The sequence below is a fragment of the Megascapheus bottae genome, chromosome 3, assembly GCF_031878675.1.
Source record: "Megascapheus bottae isolate mThoBot1 chromosome 3, mThoBot2.hap1, whole genome shotgun sequence".
Lineage (NCBI taxonomy): Eukaryota > Metazoa > Chordata > Mammalia > Rodentia > Geomyidae > Megascapheus > Megascapheus bottae.
In genome coordinates, this window is record NC_143511.1 from 88,515,934 (window position 1) to 88,534,180 (window position 18,247).

At 55.5% G+C, this 18,247-nt stretch overlaps 2 protein-coding genes across 3 annotated transcripts in view; one reads left to right on the top strand and one right to left on the bottom strand.

Moving 5' to 3' along the window:
- Positions 1 to 515: 515 nt before the first annotated feature.
- On the top strand, positions 516 to 2,115 carry Brd3os (BRD3 opposite strand). The gene is made up of 3 exons (XM_090330893.1): positions 516 to 655; positions 987 to 1,036; positions 1,270 to 2,115. The coding sequence occupies exon 3, from the start codon at positions 1,840 to 1,842 to the stop codon at positions 2,092 to 2,094; it is 255 nt and encodes an 84-aa protein (XP_090187019.1). The 5' UTR covers positions 516 to 655; positions 987 to 1,036; positions 1,270 to 1,839; the 3' UTR covers positions 2,095 to 2,115.
- Positions 2,116 to 7,788: 5,673 nt separating this feature from the next.
- Brd3 (bromodomain containing 3) overlaps positions 7,789 to 18,247 on the bottom strand; it is a 28,365-nt gene continuing 17,906 nt past the window's right edge. For both annotated transcript variants that reach the window (XM_090330896.1, XM_090330895.1), the window contains exons 7-12: positions 16,449 to 16,577; positions 13,993 to 14,184; positions 12,314 to 12,549; positions 9,665 to 9,957; positions 8,795 to 8,920; positions 7,789 to 7,969 (exon numbers count right to left, since the gene is read on the bottom strand). In XM_090330896.1, the coding sequence (XP_090187022.1) occupies positions 7,854 to 7,969; positions 8,795 to 8,920; positions 9,665 to 9,957; positions 12,314 to 12,549; positions 13,993 to 14,184; positions 16,449 to 16,577 (1,092 nt within the window). In that variant the 3' untranslated portion in view covers positions 7,789 to 7,853. The remainder of the gene's footprint in view (positions 7,970 to 8,794; positions 8,921 to 9,664; positions 9,958 to 12,313; positions 12,550 to 13,992; positions 14,185 to 16,448; positions 16,578 to 18,247) is intronic.

Genomic DNA, 18,247 nt, shown 5'->3' on the forward strand with positions numbered 1-18,247 from the left:
CAGGCCTTGAGCTCAAGCCACAGGACTGGCCAAAAAAAGTATCATGGTGGCTTATCCAGCAGCTCAGGACCGCGGAGTGGACGCGCTTCTGCCCCGAGAAGGGAGCCCAGCAGCCACGGGAACCACGGGCAGTCCCCAGGCGGCCCCGGGGTCCAGAGCCCCAGCTCCTCCTTCCGCTCTCCGCACTCCTCCTCCTCCTCCTCCCCTCCCCGCCCCCTCGGATCCGCCTTCCCTCCTCTTCCCCGCCTTCTTCTCAGGCTCCTCCCCATCCTGGGCTCCTCCACCGCCCGGGCCCCTCCTCCTCCTCCCCGGCTCCTCCTCCTCCCTGGCCCCTCCTCCTCCTCCCCGGCTCCTCCTCCTCCCCGGCTCCTCCTCCTCCCCCGGCCCCTCCTCCTCCTCCCCGGCTCCTCCTCCTCCTCCTCCCCGACGCCTCCTCCTCCTCCCCGGCTCCTCCTCCTCCCCCGGCTCCTCCTCCTCCCCCGGCTCCTCCCGTGTCAGTCTGGCTCATCGATAGGTCCAGCTACTCGAGCTCCTCTCGCCACGCCTGCGGCGCTGCCATGGAGACGAGGCCCCGGGCCTCCTGGCCCCGCCCTAACCCTGGAGCCCCTGCGCCCCTCGGGCTGTGGCGCATCCTGAGGCCCCGAGCGCCCCCGAGGTGCTCGAGCGCCGGGGCCTGGGGTGGCGCGGGGATCGGGGCGCGGGGGCCGGGGTGCGCGGGCCTCGAGGCGGGGATCGGGGCGCGCGGGCCCGAGGCGGGGCGCGGGGATCGGGGCGCGGGGATCGGGGCGCGCGGGCCTCGAGGCGGGGCGCGGGGATCGGGGCGCGCGTGGGGAGGAGGAGGAGGAGGCGGCGCGGTGGGCCCAGGGCGCCGCGCACCGGCCACTCCAGGACGAGGACGGGCGGCCGGGCTGGAGAGCCTCGGCGAGGGTGGGGGCAGCCGCCCACCGGTTTTCGGCTGACACCATTTTTGTTGTTTCTTGGTCCAGCGGTGTCTGATGCTGGGAGCAGAGAGGCGCCTGCGGGCCGGTGAGTACCGGTGAGTACCGGGCACTGCGGGCCCGGGCCCAGGCCCCGGGCGCGGCTCGCCCTCCCCTCCCCGTAAACCCTGCCCTCCCCGCCACCGGCTCTTGCGTTATGTGCAGGGACCTGGGCCCCACAAGTCCCCAGCACCAACTGTTGATGGCTAAAAACCTGGGATGGGGCTGCTGCGCCCCGGGGAACCTCTGACCCAAAGCTAGCTGCCCTGCTGCCAGCCACTCTCTTCTGCAGCACCGTCCGGACGAGTGGACGACCGACCAGGAGGAAACTGACCGGGACAGGCCCAGATCCTCCATGTATGTGGGGACCTTGTCCCGAAGCTGCTGCCTTGAGAGCTGGGAGGGGACAGGTCAGTGCCAGGCTGCACACAGCTTCTCCTCTGCTGTCTGGACCCTGAGAACTCTCCAAGCTAGGTGATCCTGGCTGCCTGTGAGCGACATGGACACCTGACACGTGTCCCAGGAGCCACAGGAGGGAGGCCCTGACAACATCACAGAACCATGTGTGCCTGGGCTGCGGTCACAGCCCCAAGGTGACTGGCTGGCTGGCTGGCTGGTGATGTGAATAGCTTTGCGGTGCTTTGGGAAGCTTCTAGACATTCTGCCGCAGAGCCCTCCAGAGGACACTGTCTCCCTGTGGCCTGTGGTCCCTTGTCCTCATTTCTGTCGTTAAGTTCCACAGGACTCCTTGCACCAACTGTTGGAAAAATAGTCATCAGTTAACATAGTGCAAAACAGCTGACAGCCCTCCACAGGTGAGGTAGCCAGGTGTGCAGGAACCGGGCTGGGCCAGGCCGGGGGAATGAGCAGCAGGGCCCCACTGGCAGAGAAGGCCCTGTCGGAAGGCTTTGCCCGCCTGCGGTACAGGGACACATCCCTGCTCATCTGGCAGCAGCAGCAGAGGAAGCTGGAGTTGGTGCCTCCAGGGACGTACCTGAGCAGGAGCCGAAGCATGTGGTACTCACAATATGGAAACGAGGCTATCCTGGTCCGAGACAAAAACAAGCTTGAGGTTTCCAGGGACACAGGCCAGTCCAAGTTTTGCTCAGTTATGTAATTCCAGTGTGAAAACCTGTGCCCAGGCTGTGAGCAAGAAGGGTGTGAGTTCCTTCCATCCAGCTCTCTGTTTCTGATCCCATTGGAGATCTGACAAGAGGACTGAGGATGGAGGATGGAGGCGTTAGCACAACAGTGGCACCGTTGGCACCCAGAGACTAGCAAGGGAGGATAGGGCCCTGTCTAGCCATCACCCACACCATCCCCTCCTCTAGGCGCTATCAGGCAGAGCCTGGGCCTGACACAGTGCCATGCCAGCTCTGCTGAGGCTTTCCAGCAAGCATGTGGGGCTCTGCCCCACAGGAGACAACCTTCTCAAGTTGTTGTCGGGTGTTTCTGGCGTAAGTCCTGCCTGATAAAGAATGGGTTGGATGCTCTTCATATGTGACCTCAGATCCAGAGGTAGGGGTCTGAGGGTTGTGGGAGAGGGGCACTCTGCAGAACCGGCATTCATTCAGTGACTTGGGCAGCCATGTGTCCTGCACACCCCAGGGACCTCAAACAAGGGGAAGGTGGTGGTGGGAGCTCGCAAGCAAGAGCGCCTTAGGGGAGCCCCCAGATTGTAAGCTCCACATTGCTTTGCCCACAGTGGTTGCACAGTTCATCATCATGTGGCTGAGAAGGCAGGGTCTCCCATGGAAGGCGGGCACAGTGGTGTCTTGCTGAAGCTGCAGCTGCCCCCCCACACACACATGGCCCGTTTCCGTTGGCCTTTGCCACATGCAGGTCTGTGTGGCCTTAAGATGTCAACACAGAACTTTTAAGTAAACAGTAAACAACCTTCAGGAATCTTTCTTTTGTTTGTTGTCTCCTTGAGCTTTCTCAAGACTAGAGCTCAATCACGAGACACAGCACCACTTCCAGCTTTTTCTATGTATGTGGTACCAAGGAATCGAACCCGGGTCTTTGTGCATGCAAGGCAAGCACTCTACCACTAGGCCAAACTCCTGGCCTGACTTTTTTTTTGTGGGTGATGGGGCTTGAACTCGGCCTGGGCATTGTCCCTGAGCTATTCAGCTCAAGGTTAGGGCTCTATCCTTGAGCCAAGCCTCACTTCCCGTTTTCTAGGGATTAACTGGAGATGAGAGTCTTAGATTCTTTTGTGCCCGGGCTGACTTTGAACCTTGATCCTCAGATCTCAGCCTCCAGAACAGCTAGGATGACAGGCGTGAGCCACCGCATCCAGTTCTGATCCTTCTTTTTCTTTTTTTAAACTAATATCTAAGATTACGAAGAGTCCCAACACAGAACTATATAAAGCAAAAGCTATGTGCTTTCTCCCTTAAGTCAGGATGTCAGCAGTTAGTGTGAATCTGCCAACCTGCTAAAACGCAAAAAACATGTGGCTAAAAAAAAAAAAGTAAACGTTTGATAGGAATTAGAGAATGGGGGGAGAGGGAAATGGGGACAAAACATGAGAAGGGTTATCAATATGAGAAGTAATGTACCTGCTACCTGACGAATGTAATTGTAACTCCTCTATACATTATATATATTATCCTGACAATAAAAAAGTAAAAAAAGTAAAAAAATTTAAAAAGACAAAAGAAAAAAAAGGAATTAGAGAATGGCCACCTTTCTAACATTGGTAATCAATTGTACTTAGAATATAAGCCTAAGTCTTTAATGATGAGGAGTGACAGTTTGCATTAAGATAAAAACCAGGCAGGGGCTGGAAGTTTGGCCTAGTGGTAGAATGCTTACCTACCATGCACGAAGACCCAGGTTTGATTCCTCGGTACCACATACATAGAAAAAAAGTTGGAAGTGGTGCTGAGGCTCAACTGGTAGAGCTCTAACCTTGAGAAAGTTCAAGGACAGTGCTTAGGCCCTGAGCTCAAGTCCAGGACTAGTTTTAAAAAAAGGCAGGAAGTGAAGGTAAGGTACAAATGGTAGAGCACCAGCCTTTAATGAAAAAGTTATGTGAGCATAAGGCCCTAAGTTCAAGCCCAGTACTGGCACAAAATAAAAACTCCACCGCATAAGATTGCAAGGACATGACATGTGCGTGATTCTCAAGTGTTACCTTTTGTACTAAACATCTGGCAGCAGCCTTACCTAACAGGAATGGAGTCTAGCTTTCATCTGTGCACACAGCCATCTTGACGTCTGCTCACTACATGTGTCAGTCCTCTAGTAGACATGCCAGAGTGGATCTGCTGTGTCTAGCTTGAGGCCTGGCCAGCCATTGGGACCTTGGCCCTGCCCTGCTGGCTACCCCAGGCCATTCTGGAAGTCTCCATGGAACTGTTGGGCAGACAGTATCATGCCGACATTGCTACTGCCAAGAGCAATGGCTGCATGCTGTGTGCCTGGGGCCTGGCACCACCAGGGAACCACCAAGAATTTCCTATCAGCATCTTTTCAGTTCATTCTGCCTAGCGGGAAATGAGCTTCAGAATTGCTATCTGCAGGGCCTGTGTGCCACTGCTCAGACCCCCAGGATGGGTTTGCAGGGAGCAGCAGTCCCCGGGGGTGGGATCTGGGGCTACATGTCACACTGAAGAGTGCTCACCTAGCTGGACTTGTGGGTATGGGTGGCAAACTGGCACTCGGTCATTCTGAGGATACTAAGCTGCTTAAGGGACAGGAAAAGGCCATCTGCCAGAGTTGGACAGGTGTGCTGTGGGGGATGGTCAGGGTGGAGAGGTCAGAGGTGGCAGGAGTGACGAGCTTTCACCCACCTCGCCTGGGTAATGGGACATGCCCTTAGACCAGGGCAAGGCCCAGCCAGAGCCTCAACAGGCCTGGTTCCAGCAGCCACAGCCATTTTAAAAAGTGTTAGGACCGAGGCCCCCCATCAATCCTTCTTCACTGAGCACTGGCTGCCTCGGGCCCCCTCACGGCTTGGGGAACCTCGGCAGGATGACGCCACTCTGGTTTCCACAAGAGCCATGTTACAGAGATCACCTTGTGCAGACTGTGGTATGGCAGGGAGGAAGGAGAGGACCAATGCCAGGTCACGGGACCACAGGGCTGGGTGCCCAGGAGGCCTGGTGTGCTCTCCAGGCATGCCCAGCTCTGGGTGCTACTGAAAGCCAGGGTGGACACAGACACAGATGGCGAGGGGGCCCGCGCGTCACAGGACGCGAGGATAGCACATACCACCTTTTTTTTTTTTCCTTTTTATTATGAAAACAAAACAAATACCCCAGGAGAAGGGTCCAAGATCACCAGAAACATCAAAGAGTACTTTCTACCCATTTTACTCTGTGGTGTTGAGGCTGGCATTGCAAAAAACAAGCTAAAACTACTTACATTGGACTCATTTTCAGTAACTGACATTTACAGGAATCTACTAGAAATGGCACTAAAAAGCTTAAGAAAAGGTACGGTCAACTTGCATGCACGTCATACAGAAAAGTAACATTTTAAATATAAAAACAAAAATCTTCCTGGCCGGCATTAGGAACAGTGAGGTGGGTGTTCTTTTCCCAAATTGACAGCTGCAAAAGAAGGCAAACCAAGACAGACACACGCAACACGCACCTGGTGTGCACGCAGGCTGGGGCGGGGTAGGTCTCTGGACGCTCGCGGCACTGCAAATGGCCACACACAGCCCAGCCCCGACCCCTGGAGTAGGGAAGTCTGTGGAGAGCCACTCGGGGCCCTGCCAGGTGCCCGTCGTACCCGGCAGCCTCTCCCATCAGGTGATGGACACGGCATCCACCCACCGCCACACGTTGGACGTCAGGGGCGGAGGGAGCAGAGAGGAAACAGTTCAAAGTCTGGACAGAAAGCCTTAAAAGGTTACAGCACCAATGATCGACAGCTGCTCAGCAGGAAGCCCAGGACCCTCCCCAGCTCCCAGCATGCACAGGGACCCTGGGCTGCCCGGCAGAGCCCCCGCACGTGGGCTGGGCCCTGTGACACACAGCACCACGCATCCAGCTGGCGTGGTGAAGACCGCTCCGTCTCCACTGGCAGCTCCTTAAGGTCACAGTTCAAATGTTCAAGATCTGTTTAGAAAATACCTTTGAAAATCAAGGGTAGCCTTTAAAATATGAACTTTTAAAAATCCATGTCTACTTTTTATTATAAACTAAACTGACTTAAAAGTTTATCAAACTGGATGCGTACAATGGGTGTCAGATCACCAGCTGTTGGAAATCTGGCAGCCTCCCTCCTTCTTCCTCTGCATCCGCTCAGCCGCATCTGAATTGCTGGTGTGACTGGAACCCATGTGAGGGTGGTTACAACACAGTCCCGGGCCGGGAGCTACTGACTGGCCCATCGCTAGCCGGCAGGAGCTGCAGCTGACCAGATGCCTGGACACGCATCCCACGTGACACCCAGCAGCCCTCAGGGAAGGACACCTGCCCTGCCACTTCCGGGCTCACTGAAGATTCCTGAGCAGGGAGCACTGTACCAGCACCCGGCCCCCCACCAACAAGCTCAGGCAGGTTAGGGAGAGCCCATCCAGGTCCCTGAGGCCCGCCTCATGCTCCCGGCCGAAAGCTGCCATGCCCAGCACGCACGCGCACCCAGCCAGGCAGACCCTGCACTCCAAAGCCTCAGCTTCTAACAAAACCAAACCCAACAGAACCTTCAGTTAAACTCTGTATATTATTACTTTTTACAATAGAAAGTTAAAAATCAAGACTTCAGTTTACTATACATCTCTTTTCCTCTCCGATTACAAAGCTTATGTAATAGAACTGGGGTTCCCTAAAATGATTTAAAACAGTCCTCAGAGAGACTGAAAGTGAATACAGAAGAACTGAACAGACAACATAAGACATCAGAATGTGCTGTAGCTGGAAGGAGTCTACACTCCTAAGTCTCCGAGTTTTATATACGACCCCCCACCCTCCCCACAAAAAAAGCAAAAACCAAAGAAACCAAAATAGGCAACCAACCCAAGGGCCTGCAGACTCGGTCCGGGCTCTCTCCCAGCCCCACAGGGCTGCATCCCCTCTCTTAATGCACTTCTTCATGGTTTTGTCTTAAAAAAAAAAAAATGACCAATGGTGTTAATAAATAAAGTATTTATATATACATAAAATGGGAAGCGGTGCAGTGTGCGGCCGCATGGCGACACAGTGCTGGAGAGGGGACAGCGGGCTTCCGTAGAAAATGGTTCAACTTACAAAAAAGTCTTTTTTTTAATCTTTTTTTTTTTTTTTCTTTTTTTAAGTTGAGGTAAAAGTTTCAGTGTTTGGAAATCTGCAGGCTGTGCACGCAGCTGCTCTGTCCCTTCTCAAGAGGATGCAGAAACTGAGACCCTTCCCTCCCTCCCTCCCCTCGGTGCCAACCCCCATAGCGCAGCACAGTGATCTAGAGCCCCAAGGACCCTCTGCTGAGAGGGTGGAGGGTGGCTCAGGTACCCAGCATCTGTTCTCAGCCCCCGAGGCAGGTGGCTACGGCAGGCACAAGGGCCAAATGGCAAATACAGTGCCTCCTGGTTAGCATTCAACTACAGCCCCCATTTCAGAGATATCCTCGAAAAAATTTCCAAGTAACAGACCAGCTGGGCAGAGAAGAGGGGTTCTGCAAGGTCCCAGGTGTTGGGGCTATTGTCTCTGAGTGATTCCCCGCAGGGCTCCCCTTCTCAGGTCTGACCTGCGTGCAGGCAGGCTCGCACGCACGCACGCACGCACGCACACACACACGCACGCACGCAGGAGGCTCTCCGCCCACTGAAGCACAGCTGGAAGAGATCTAACACTGACACTGAGCAAAAGGAAACCTGCACACCATGGAACAAGAGTAGTATATTAACCACAGAAGAGGACGCTGCGAGTTTGTCCGAGTCCAGCTTCACTCGGAGTCACTGCTGTCCGAGCTGGACCCGCTGGAGCTGCTGCTGGCCGACTCGGAGGAGCTGCTGCTGCTGAGTCTCGATGGGCCCCCTGAAGGTGCAGAGCCAGATTTCTCTGCAGAGAGACAGGGCAGAAGAGGTCGTGACTGCCTGCACTCCAGGGTATCATGTATCACGTTAGCTGCACACCACCCTTTTTTTTTTTTTTTTTTTTTTTGCCAGTCCTGGGCTTGAGCTCAGGGCCTGAGCACTGTCCTTGGGCTTTCTCAAGGCTAGAGCTCTACCACTTGAGCCTCAGCACCACTTGTGGCTTTTTTTCTATACATGTGGTACTGAGGACTCGAACCCGGGTCCTCGTGCATGCTAGGCAAGCACTCTACCACTAGGCCAAACTCCCCGCCCCTGCACACCACCATTCTATGCAAGGGTCCACCCCCTCCCGATGGCGGGCCTGCAGAGGGGGCTGTAAGACGGGGCTGACACACAGCAGCAGGCACTGTGCTGTCTTCTTAGAGCCCACACTGCCCCGAGAACCTCAGCCCACCAACCTGTCATGATACCAGGTACTCAGTCCAGTGGGACCCTTGTGTTGACCACCACCTGCTGCCTGCTGTGTCACCACAGCTGGCTCCTACAATGGCCAGGGAAAGAGCAAGGTACACTTCCTACAGCAAGGTCCTGGGTGCCCGGCGCGGGGCTGCCTGTCCCATGCAGGCTGGACTACAGCCACCTTGCACTGTGGGACTCGGACCCCTGGCTTTTCCTTGCATCCATCTGGCACAGCCAGGGTGCTTCAGGAGCCAGGACAACTTGATGGGTGGCAGACCCTTCCCAAGAGTGGGCTAGTGGGTGCCCAGACCCTCTTGACCGCCGCTCTCCAAGGCGGCCAGCATGGAGGTGGAGGCGCTGTGGGGGCCGCAGAGACAGGCTCAGACCATACCTTTCTTGGCAGGCTTCTTGCTGTTCAGCTGCCCGCTGACGTCCTGCAGCCGCTTCTCCAGCTCCTTCTTCTTTTCCTGAGCTAGCTCCTCCTTTGATTTGGCTGCCTGCTTCTTCCCGCTTGTGGCTATGGAGGGACAGATGAGCACTGAGACACTCCAGGAGCCAGGGCCACCAGGTGGCCCCAACACACACTGTCTCCTGCCCTCCAGACCCGTGCAGCCACTTCCATGAAAACCCAGATGGCATAAAAACACCACCGTCACATCTAGTGAATCCTTCTCATGTGTAGCCTCATCTTTCACCTTGGCAAGAATTCAGGGTGGGGGCTGGGGGATCCCCACCCACCAACAGGTACACAAAGACCACGGACGCAGAATCCATGAAACATGGAGAGCCTCAGCCTACAACAGGCTCAGCAGTGACTGTTCTCTCTCTCTCTCTCTGCCTGAGATCCCACCATCGATGTTACCAAACCAACACCAGTCCCAGTCACACAGCAGTCCACCCACGGAAAGGAGACTGCCTGTTCCATAGAGAACTGAGCATCACACAGGCTCTCACGGGAGATTCACCGGCCCTGGTGGGTCCGGTGGGGACTGCTCTACACAAGGGACCTAACTGAGCCTCAGGCACCCATGCAGGAAGAGCTATCAGGACTGTGAATGACAGTGGTCCCAGGGTCCATTCAGGCCCTGTCTTCCCTGGGCAGGGTCCCGCCCAAGAGGGCTCTCCAGCTTGCCTCTGGGATGTGGGGATGGGGGGTATGAGGTGAGGTGGCTGTGCACAGATGTCTGTGAAGTGGGCCAGCAGAGTGGGGACGTGGGGGACAGGAGACAGCAGTGGCACTGCCCCATCCCAGACAACTTACAGAACGGCTTCCTCTGCTTTTTCTGTAAACAAGACTTGACGTATCTCTCCAACTCCCGCAGTGTGGTGGGCTTCAGGGTCTCAAAGTCGATCTCGATCTCGTCGGGGTTGGAGTCCCTGAGCGAGGGCTCCCGGGACTGGATGATGTGCACCACGCGGCCCAGCTTCTCCCCCGGCAGCCGGTTGATGTCCAGGCTGAGCTGGCGCTTCTCGTCATAGCTCATGGGCAGGCCCTCCTCCTCCTCTTCCGAATCGTAGGATGCAGACGCCTGCTTGCTCCCTTTCTTCAGCTGTCTGAGGCCCGAGAGAGTGACGGCATCAAGCCCCTGGCGCCCCGCCCTTCGGTACCTGCCTGGCTGCCTAGCCACCCTCCTACGGGCCCAGGTTTTCCTCCAGGTGCCCCGAGGTAACACAGCCAGTTTCCAAGGGTGCCTGCCAGCAACAGGAAGGCCCCGCTTCATAACCAGAACCTCTGCCTGGACAGGATGATTCCCCTACACGACCAGAACCTCTGCCTGGACAGGAAGACCCGCCTCACACCAGAACCTCTGCCTGGACAGGAAGACCCGCCTCACAACCGGAACCTCTGCCTGGACAGGAAGACCCGCCTCACAATCGGAACCTCTGCCTGGACAGGAAGACCCGCCTCACAATCAGAACCTCTGCCTGGACAGGAAGACCCGCCTCACAATCAGAACCCCTGCCTGGACAGGAAGACCCGCCTCACAATCAGAATTGCTGCCTCAAGGCTAGGCCCTGGCCCTGGTCAGTAACCATTGAGAGCTGACTGAACTTTTCCAATCCTTGAAAACTCCTCAAATATTCAGAAATTAGATGGCAACTGTAAGGCCAAAGTAGTCAAAGTAGAGGTCTGAAGAGGCTGGCGTGGTTTGGATTCAGTGAGGATGGAGGTGGTAGGCTAGGCAGTGTTCTGATGATGGTTTATGTAAGTAAAGGTCTCTAGTCAGGTTAGTCAAGTCTAATAAAGCTGCTATCTAGAGAAGCTGGGGGAGAAGAGCACTGCTGGGAGCAGTGGAGGCCAGAAATTCCTGACAGTGAAATGAGAAACAGCAAAGAGATCTGGATGGGTGGGCTGAGAATGAGGCCTAGTGGGAGAGCGCTTGCCTAGCATGCATGAAGCCCTGGCTTTGATTCCTCAGAACCACATACACAGGAGGAAAAACAAAACAAAACAAAACAAAACAAGTGAAGCTGTAGCTCAAGTAGTAGAGCGCTAACCTTGAGCAAAAGAAGCTCAAGGACAGTGCCCAGGCCCTGAGCTCAAGCCACAGGACTGGCAAAAAAAAAAGGGGGGGAGGGGGAGAAAAAGAGGAAAAGAATCTGGCCAGGAGTTTGGCCTAGTGGTAGGGTGCTTGCCTAGCATGCACGAAGAGCCGGCTCAGTATCACATACATAGAAAAAGCCAGAAGTGGTGCTGTGGCTCAAGTGGTAGAAAGCTCTAGCCCTGAGAAAGCCCAGGGACAGTCAGTGCTCAGGCCCTGAGTTCAAGCCACAGGACTGAAAAAAAAAGAAAAATCAGAACTGGTTCTTGGAAAGATGAACAGCCTGACCCAGCTGACCTAGCCAGCTTCCCGGTCCTGTGTCCACTCAACTAAACACACACACTATTGTTAGAACAATCACATTCCTGGCTGTGAATCTCAGAACTACAAGGCCAGGTGGGTTTGCTCGTGAATGCTACCAAATTAACACTGATTCAACGAATCCAAGGAAACATCAGAAGGGAGCAGTCATTTGAAAAACATTGTCCCTAACTACTCTGAAGTATCACATCCTATCTTTTCTGTGGGGGGAAAGCTAGGTCTTAACCCAGAGCCTCACGGGCAAGCTCTCTGCTACTAAGCCTGGCTCGCAGACTATATCACACTCTTTTTGAGGCCACTTATGTTGACGCCCCAGACAAACATGGTACAGGAGATGCTCATTTCTGCACCCACAGCTGGGGGTGGGTGGGTGTGTGAGGCCCCAGCAGGGCTGCTTCTGTCCAGGCACCAAAACCTGTCTATACTGCCCAGTTTCCAAAACAATTTAGCTCTGCTCTGCTACTCCACCAAGTTCTGCCCGTATAGCCACTATAAGGACAGCCTCGCTCCACCACCTTCCACCCTGGGAAGGTTGACAGCTTCCCTGGCGGAGGAAGAGGCACCGTCACTCCCGAGGCCACCTGGCCTCAAAGCCTCCACGTGGCACTTTTCCAGCGGGGTCAATCTGTCCTAACGTAAAAGGTAAACACATCTGCTGACCTTAAAGACCTCACACCCAGCCCTAGCTTCCTTTTCTCCCTGCTGGCCCTGCTCTGCCATTCCTGGCTCCTCGGGGTAGGACAGAGCCACAGTGGAGCAAAGTCAGAAGTCTGGTGCCCAGATAGTATCCTGGTTCCCAGATCCCTGCCTATCAGGTAGACCCAGAAATGGAGAATCCTTGGCCTAGGTCAGGAAAAGGTCTCAAGCATAGAGGCAGAGCAATGCAAACCCCTCGGCAGCCTGTGCACACGGGAGGACAACTGCCCAGTCCCCTGCATCTCCCACTCGCTTCCATGTTGTCCTATAGCAGCACTCTTCGGTGCCCATGGCCTGCTGCAAGCCGGGGCTCAGGGCGGGGGGTGGGGAGCTGGCTGGTAGGTGCCTACCTGCTGGCTGTGGTGGTACTGTTTGCCTTCTTGACGGGAGCCTTCTTCTGCTGGGCCTGCTTGACAGGGGGGGCTACCTTGGCCTTCTTCTCCTCCTCAGACTTGGCCCTGTGCTTCTCCTTCTCCTTGTCTTTGTCTTTCTTCTTCTTCTCCTTCTCCTTCTTCTCTTTTTTCTTCTTTGGTTTGTTCACTGGGGCCTGAGACAGGGCGGCTAGCTGCTCGTGCACGGCCTTCAGCTGGAAAAGATCAGGGCGCCCAGTTGTCTCAGCAAGGCTGTCCTGGCTGGGGGCAGAGCCCAGGGGAGGTTCCCCCTGAGCTATACCCAGCCCACAAACAAGGTTAGGTTCTTGTTTCACCCGTGGTGGTATTGGGGTTTAAACTCAGGGCCTTGTACTTGTTAGACAGGAACTCTACCACGTGAGCCATACTTCCAGCCCTTTTTGTGCTGGTCTCATTTATGCCTGAGCTGGCTGGACCAGAATCCTTCTTGTGATTCTCTGCATCACTGGGTGACAGATGCATGCCACACTATCCAGCCATTGGTTGGAATGAAGTCTTAGAATAGTATTTTGTTTTTGGTCTGAGCTGTCCTCAAACTGTGATCCCTCAATCTCTGCCTTGCAAGTTGCAGGGATGACAGCTTTGAACCACCATACCCAGCATGTTGGTTATTTCTGAAATAGGATCTTGCTTTATTCCCAAGCTGTCCTGAAAAGAAGTCCAAGCCAGGACAAGCACAGACCACTGTACCTAGCCATTCATTGAGACAGTCTTGAGAACAACTCTTTTGCCAGTTCAAGATAGCCTTGAACTGTGATCATCCAATCTTCATCTCTGAACTAGCTAGGATCACAGGTCTGAGCCACCATGCCTGGCTACACAAAGGATAATCACAGCTCCTTCCTGGTGTTACACAGAGAGTCTATGAAGTAGGGGACTGGGACGTAACTCAGCGGCAAAGCCCTTGCCTAGCAAATAGAAAATCCTGAGTTTGACCCCTGGTAATCCCCGCTCCCCCCCCAAAAGGCAGCTAGAGTCTGCAGAGTAGAGTGGCTCCAGCTGCCAGTCACTGTCCCAGGGCTGGCTAAAGCGGCAGGGTGCTAGGTATTTTATAGATAGCTCTGGGAAAGGTGGCTCCCCACAGCCAGTGGTGCCACCGGCCAGCTGGGAAGGACCCTGCCAGCACGACAGCCGCACCTGTCATCTTCCCTGCCAGCCAGGGCCAATATGCAGCCCAAGCACCCTGCCCAGTGCTCCTCATGGAGTCACCTCCCCACCCAATTCCCACCTCCTTCCCCAGTGGTCCTCAAGGAGTCACCTCCCCACCCAGTGCTCCTCCTCCCTGCCCAGTGCTCCTGGTGGAGCACCCCACCCACCACGTGGTTCTCCTGCCTCAGCAGCTCAGCTCCACGCTGGCCTGCCCTGCCACAACTCTCAGACATTGACTGCACAAAGGCCTGGCTGCCAGACGCCGGAGAAGTAATTTGTAAACAAGGCAAAGCAGAGGGGGTAGGGCTGGGCTCCAAGGGCCCACGAAGCCTGCGTGTGCCCCTGCAGTTTCTGGGGCAGGGCACCCCGGCAGCCAGGTCTTTGGGCACCCAGGAGGGGCCCCCTTCCACAGCTGCACCCGAGGCTCCTCTGAGGCTGCACAGCAGGGAAAGCATGCTTTGGGGCCTCACCTGCTCCTGCAGCTCCGCCAGCCGCGTGGCCCGCTCCTCCTCGGAGTCCGAGCTGCCCGAGTCTGAGGAGCTCTCCTCACTGCTGCGGCTGCTCTCTGCGCCCTTGCTCACCATGGGCGCCGCGGGCACGGGCAGGGCGGGCGTCTCCACTGGTTCATCAGGCATCTTGGCAAACCTCATCTCAAATACATCCTGGAGATGAGCAGGGGCTGCCTGAGCGCCCGGACGCCCACGGGGCAGCCCCTCCACACCCCGAGATGACCCTCTGCTCGCTGCACGCACCCTGCTCGCAAGACCAAACCTCATCCTCACTGCTCCTCAAGGGGCTAGCCCCCCCCTTCCCAGGCAGTTCCCGGGGGTCCTCTGGGAGCACTCAAATGGGGCCGGCTGGCCAGCCAGCCACTGTCCTGCAACCCCAGGCCAGCACACGCAGCCTCTGGGTCCAGGCTACCCCTTGTTGACAAGCTCTGTACTCGGGTGGGGTCAGCTGGGAGTTCGCCACCTGAGCCCTCCCCCTGCTTCAGTGCAGTACAGGTTAATTCCAAAAGCCGCCATGAAAGGCAATGCCTTGTCCTGTCAAGTGAGCCTTGGAAAGCCCCTGGCTGGCTCCTGTAGGACCCAGGGCCTCGCAATATTCTCCCAGCGGAGGTCACTCCTCCCCCAAGCAGACCTGGTCCACACCAGCCAGGGACAAGTGGCCAGGAGAAAACGAGGGGCTGTTCGCTTGGCCTGACTCACACAAAAGGGCCCACTCTGGGTCTGGTCTCTGGCACAGACTTCTTGGGGCAGAGATGTGTCCACAGGTAAGCTATGGCGCAGAGGGCTAAGAAGTTAACACGCAGCCCAGAAGGCCTTTCTGAGCAGGTCATTGGGATGCTCGGCTCCTAACCCTGGCCCAATTCAGAACAGTGTCAGAAGCGAAGACCCCAACGGCTGTGCATCCTCACAAGGAGCAGAGTCAGGGACTCTGGCTGTCTATGAACCAGATTCATTCAGGCAGCAGCACAGCAGGGTCAACATGGCCTGCTGCACTGCTGGGGTCCTGACTCTGGGGTCCCGGGGCTCCACAACCGTGTGGGCATCTGCCCATTTCCCATCACATCACGATTCATCTGAGCAAGAACTGCAAACATCTCCCAGACTCTTGTGGGTCCTGGAAAGGTTACTATTCTTGCTCCAAAATGAAAAAGCCTTTTGACGCTGGAATCTTTAAAACATTGACATCGTTGGGTGCCAACTGAGGTTAGAAGCCAGCCAGGCAGAAAAGTCCATGAGATTTTTTTTGTCAGTCATGGGACTTGAACTCTGGGCCTGGGCATTGTTGCTGAACTCTTCAGCTCAAGGCTACCCCATGAGTCACAAGGCCACTTCTGGTTTTCTGGTGGTTAATTAGAGATAAAGAGTCTCACGGACTTTTGTGTCTGGGCTGGCTTTGAACCACAATCCTCAGATCTCAGCCTTCTGAGTAGCTAGGACTACAGGCGTGGGCTACCAGAGATTCTTATCTTTAATTAACCAAATACTAGAAATGGAACTGTGGCTTAAGTGGTAAAGCACCAGTCTTCAATGGAAAAGCTAAAGGACGAGGCTTAGACCCTGAGTTCAAGCCCCAGTACCAGCGTGTACGCATGCATTCACACACACAGAGGACACTGATCGTTTTTTTGTTGTTTTGCCAATCCTGGGGCTTGAACTCAGGGCCTGAGCACTGTCCTTGGACCTTCTCAAGAGCCATAGCACTTCCGGCTTTTCTATGTATGTGATACCAAAGAATCAAACCCGGGTCTTCGTGCATGCTAAGCAAGCACTCTACCACTAGGCCACACTCTTGGCCCACAGGCAACCTGCACCACCAACACAAAAGTTCACACAACAGATTCCAGTGTAGGACCCACATGGAAACCGGTGTGCAGTGCCCTGATTATCAGTAAGACCCAAATGCACATGTGTGCATGCACATCTTACTGAGAGGTCTGTATGGATGGCCACACGGTGCCCAAGCTAAAGGACAAACCCCCAAAAGACAATGTGCCTCCCCATGCTTTCTCCAGCCTGCCTTGCCTTGTCAGCAGGGCAGAAGCTGGACCTAAAGTGGACCGTCCTCACGGTCCCTACTGCCTGAGAAGGGCTCGCCCCTGCCATCCCCACCAGGGCGCACCAGCCCCAGGACAGGCCCACCTGCAAAGCCCAGGCAGGTAAACACGACGGACTCCTGCCGCCACAAAGGCCCTTGCCTGCCAGGCAGCCATCTTCCCACACCAGTCTGCAGCTCCTGGAGGAAGAGGCCAGCCTGTTCACCATCACTTCCTGGAACCAGGCTCTGGGCCTGCCATGCTTTCGCCAGCACGCAGAGAAGATGGGTTGTGTGAATGGTGCGCCCATCGGGTGCCAGGGGCGTGGACCCCCACGGAGCCACTCTCAGCTGCTAATCACATTTACGTCCAGCCTCAGGTTACCTGGAGCTTCCTGGCCATGGCCACCACCTCGTGGTCTGGAGGGTTGTACTTATAACAATTGGAGAACATTAACCGGATGTCAGCAGCAAAGCCCTGTGCATCTGGGTACTCGCGGCTGTCCATCTTCCTCTGTAACACACAAGCAACAGGGCGTGAGCAGGCAGCACTCCCCAACACACCCCACTGCAAAGAACTCCACACCTCAGGAAGTCCACCGGCCCACGGACAGCCTGGCTGACAGCTGGGACCCCCTAGGCCAGCACCTAAGAAGTAGAAGCCAAAGACGACAGCCCCTAGTCAGAAGCATGACATGCTTGGACAGCACTGCTGGTCCCACCAGGGCTGCTTTCTTGTTCAAAGTTTCCAGTTCCTCTTAGTGGGCCAGCATCAGGAGCTCCAGAGAGAGCAAGGCATGCATACTGGGCAAATCTGTTCTGCTACAGGTGCCAATGTCACCTCTTCCCTGGGAACAGGCCAGTAGCTGTCACCCAACTTGCTTCTCACAGAAAGCCCTCAGTGCACTATCTTGGCCCCTTGCAGGGGTAGAGGGAGCAGGCCCCTAGAGACCCTGCAGCAAAGGCCCTCAGGCCCCTGAGGCTGATGCTGGGCAGGCCGAGTCCATAGTGGGGTGGGTGGGGTCACATGGGCACACAGAGCAGGGTTGGGTAGCTTGGGGTAAGGGGCGGGCTGTCTCCTGGGCGAGGGTGGGAGTGGGACTGCCAGGAGGCATCTTGAAGTGGCAATAATCGGGACAAATGGAGAACAGACTGCTGCTGGAGGGGAGGGAGCTCTCTCCAGTAGAGACTGGCAGTCAGGGACATCAAGATGAATACTTGGAAGAGGGTTCACTCCAACTTTGTGGAACTCAGAGTTGGTGCCAGCAAAAGGGCCCGGGCATGAGTAGAAGGAACCAAACACCTAGCCAGGCCATCTAGCTCCCCGCCCCTTCCAAGGGTAATGGCTGGCTGGCAAAGAGCCAGGCACAGAAGAACCTAGAAGCTTCTTCATGGGGGGAATCTTTCTTTAGAGGGGGGTCAGTGGTGGGGCTTGAACTCTGGGCCTTAGAGCTGTCTCAAGACCAGTGTGCTACCACTTTGAGCCACAGCACCACTTCCGGTTTCCTGGTGTTTAATTGCAAAGTCTCACGGATTTTCCTTCCCTGGTTGGCTTCAAATGATGATCGTCAGATCTCAGCCTCCTGAGTAGGATTGAAGGCACGAGCCACCACTGCCTAACTTAGGGCTATGTTTTGTTTTTTTTTTTTGGGGGGGGGGGCTTGAACTCTGTCTGAGCTAATGTTCTATCACTTGAGCCACAGTATCACTTCCACTTTTCTGGTGTTAGAGGTAAGAGTCTCATGGACTTCCACGTCGGGCTCTCAGCCCCGAGTAGCTAGGATTACAGGTGTGAGCCACCGTGCCTTACAGGGCTAATTCTTATACCCGATTTCCATACGTCAGGACAGAGACCCACTACTCGCTTTCCTTTTCTTTTCTGTTGGTCGTGGGGTTTGGACTTCAGGCCTGGGTGCTGTCCCTGAGCTCTTCAGTTCAAGGCTGCTGCCCTACCCCTTGAGCCACAGCCCCACTTCCCATTTTCTAGTGATCAATTGGAGATAAGAGTCTCACAGCTTTGTAGTGCCCGGGCTGGCTTTGAACCGTGACCCTCAGCTCTCAGGCTGCTGAGTAACTAGGGTTACAGGCGTGACTACCGTGCCTGGTTCCCTCGTGCCCCTTCCTGCTAAGGTCTGCACACAAAAGGGTGTAGTGGGGCTGGTCGGGCTTGACCATGAATAAGCA

Excerpts from the sequence above, each read along its gene's own strand:
- Brd3os (XM_090330893.1), top strand. The coding sequence starts at position 1,840 with ATGAGCAGCAGGGCCCCACTGGCAGAGAAGGCCCTGTCGGAAGGCTTT.